Here is a 2765-nt window from a genome sequence, read left to right on the forward strand (position 1 = left end):
AGAAGTGGTGAGAGAGAGAGACAGTCCTCCATTGGTGCCAGAAGGGTGGAGGATTGAAAATGTTACATCCATCTTCAAAACAGGGGAGAAAGATCAACTAGCCTATTGCAGGCCAGTCAGATTAATGTCAGTGGTGGGAGCCTTTAACAAATAAAAATCTTGAAATATATCGATTGAAGTAAATAGATAAATCGGGAGTCTGCCGATCGCCGAAATTGGCAACTTTCCTGGAAAATTTGGATAATTATTACATGAGCAGATTTCACTGTCAGCCGAATTTTCTCTGTGAGAAATGGAGCCACGATACCCACAAGGAATTTTTCATTTCATCACTGTGCTGTCCACCGGGCAATTCAGTTTGTATTATGAAATATTCCTGTCATTTGGTGGGTTTTTAAGCTTTGTTAAGTCCAGGCTGAAGGCAATTCCTCCCCCCCAACGTCTCCCCCACTAGGGCCATCTGTCACTTGCTGTTCCGGCTTTCTATCCTTATAGTCATCATTTCCACATTCCTTAGGTAACATCACCAACCTCCGATCCCCTTTTTCCTTTTGTCCATGATACATTTGGCAATCTCCTCTTTACCTCCACCTAACACTGACCCTCTCTCCAGCTCCACCTGTCCCACCCCCTCAAACAGCCTACATTTCACCTCACTTCCATTTCTCCTTAGATTTGATCAAGAATCATACAGACACGAAACGTTACCTGTATTCCTCCCCGCTGATGCTGTCAGACCTGCTGAGTTTTTCCCGCTATTTTTTTTTTCAGGTTTCCAGTATCCGCAGTATTTTCTATTTTGATGTTGAAGGCAAAATGCTACGGATTTTGGAGTTGTGAAAGAAAAGCAAAACATGCTGCAAAAACTCAGCTTCCTCTTTCTCTGAATTTTGTCCGAGAAATGTTCACTGACTGACCCCCTAATTTTCAGCAACTATCAGCAGTGATCCAGTCCGGAGCGGGATTATTACAGAGCGGAATAGAGACAGTTTGACAGCTCGGCCCAGTGCTCGGCTCTGCCTGAAATCCCGCAGGAGTGTCTGTGAATAGGGGGGTCTGTTCATGTCTCATTTGTCTCTTGTAGAAAGAGCGAAGTAAGAAGTTTCAGTTGAGAGAATGATATGAATGGAGATTATTCCCGCCGTGTAAAATTTGAACGCACAGCAAATGAACCACAATGTATACAGGAAATTAAAACAGCGCTTGTGTTTTGAGACAAAAAAAGCTGAATAAAATGAGATAAAGAGAACGGGTTTAAAATCTCTGACCTTTATTTGAACCAGAAGAAAATGCTGGAAAAAATCAGCAGGTCTGACAGCAACTGTGGAGCGAAAGGCAGATTTAAGGATTCGAGTACGAATAACCCTTCTTCAGAACATTGATGATGTTAAAACTCCCCTATTGTAAACCTGTGCTTTCCTAAACCTCTTCTGTTTCCCAGTTATCAGTTCGTGGGAAATTATAGGCAAATGAGGTGTATTAAAGAGCGACCAATCAGAAAAGTTGTCGGTTGATAAGAAAAGTAAATGCTGAATAAAGAGGTCATTCTCTGTAAAAGTGTGACACTGGATATGGTCGGAACAGGATCTAGTAGCGGGAAAGCACGAGCCAAGGCCAAGTCCACTCATCCCGGGCTGGACTGCAGTTCCCTACTAGCCATGTTCACAGGCTCCTGTGACGTGGGAACTATGCTGATCGTAGGTGCCGGAGCCCCGGTCAATCTGGCTGATGTGCTCGAGTATCTGACCGCTGAAATCCTCGGGCTGGCAGGAAAAGCGGCCTCCGGCAACAAGAAGAGCCGCATCGTCCACACACACCTGCAGCTGTCCGTCCACAACCAGCAGGGACTCAACAATCTGCTGGGAGGTGTCATCGTGTCTCAGGGCGGGAGCGCTGCCTTATATCCAGGCCGGGCTGCTGCCCAGGAGAAGCAGCGCTGTGAGATCCAAGAGCAAGTGAAGTAGAGGAATCTTCACCTGAAAAAGCCCAAAGTCTGTGTGAGAGGGCTGGTTACTGTCTGAAATATTCACTCATGTAATGATACCAGAAATGAGCAGAGCGGAATGGGTTGTGAAATACAGTCCCATATTTGAGACCGTGACCAGATCTATTGAATTCACTGACAGTCCTTACTGTCTCGATTCCTCATTATAACTGAGAGATTAACCTGGTTCCATGTGTCAGATTCAGCTGTTTGCTCCGTATCCTGTTCAAATTCAAATAGCTAAAGTGACACAAAACGCCGAAAGGTAAACACTGAACGTGAATGGCGCGGTGCGATCCCCAAGAGATGAGAAACATTGTTCAATTCTCCAGAGTAATTGAATTAAAGTGGTCAGTTTAACCAGTATTACTTCAGAAAATGCTGGGAGCACCCGCGGGTTAGGCCACCTCTGTGCCCTAGTCGATCCAGTAAACCCGCTTCAGACCCTTCACCGTCTTGGCGAATATCAGTTCATATAAATCCAAGTCGCTTAATTTCATTTACCGTCTTTTGTTTCCTTACACCTTCTGCTCACATATATCCCCTACTAAAAAATAGTGTTTGAAAATAAATCAGCAACATTAATCTAAGAAAACCTGTGATCTGGGGCCTGGAAGGTACCGGAGATGCTGTTTCTGAATTCTAGGTCAGATATCAGTCTCACACTCCATTAATTAAAGATTAGCCACAAGACCGGCATCAGACACAGATCACTAGTTACAGATCTGTCATCCTCACCATGGATTGGTCAACATGTGACTCCAGACACAGGGCTCTGAAC

At 44.7% G+C, this 2765-nt stretch overlaps 1 protein-coding gene across 1 annotated transcript; it reads left to right on the top strand.

The window, feature by feature from the left end:
* Nucleotides 1-1571: 1571 nt before the first annotated feature.
* LOC121293408 (histone H2A, sperm-like) lies at nt 1572-1964 on the top strand. Its single transcript, XM_041216466.1, has one exon. It carries the CDS (start codon nt 1572-1574, stop codon nt 1962-1964), a length of 393 nt encoding a protein of 130 aa, XP_041072400.1.
* The last annotated feature ends 801 nt before the right edge of the window (nt 1965-2765 follow it).

The sequence above is a fragment of the Carcharodon carcharias genome, chromosome 21 (assembly GCF_017639515.1).
Source record: "Carcharodon carcharias isolate sCarCar2 chromosome 21, sCarCar2.pri, whole genome shotgun sequence".
Classification (NCBI taxonomy): Eukaryota; Metazoa; Chordata; class Chondrichthyes; order Lamniformes; family Lamnidae; genus Carcharodon; species Carcharodon carcharias.

Bases quoted from the DNA above. Each gene is read 5' to 3' on its own strand.
- LOC121293408 (XM_041216466.1), top strand. From the start codon at position 1,572: ATGGTCGGAACAGGATCTAGTAGCGGGAAAGCACGAGCCAAGGCCAAG.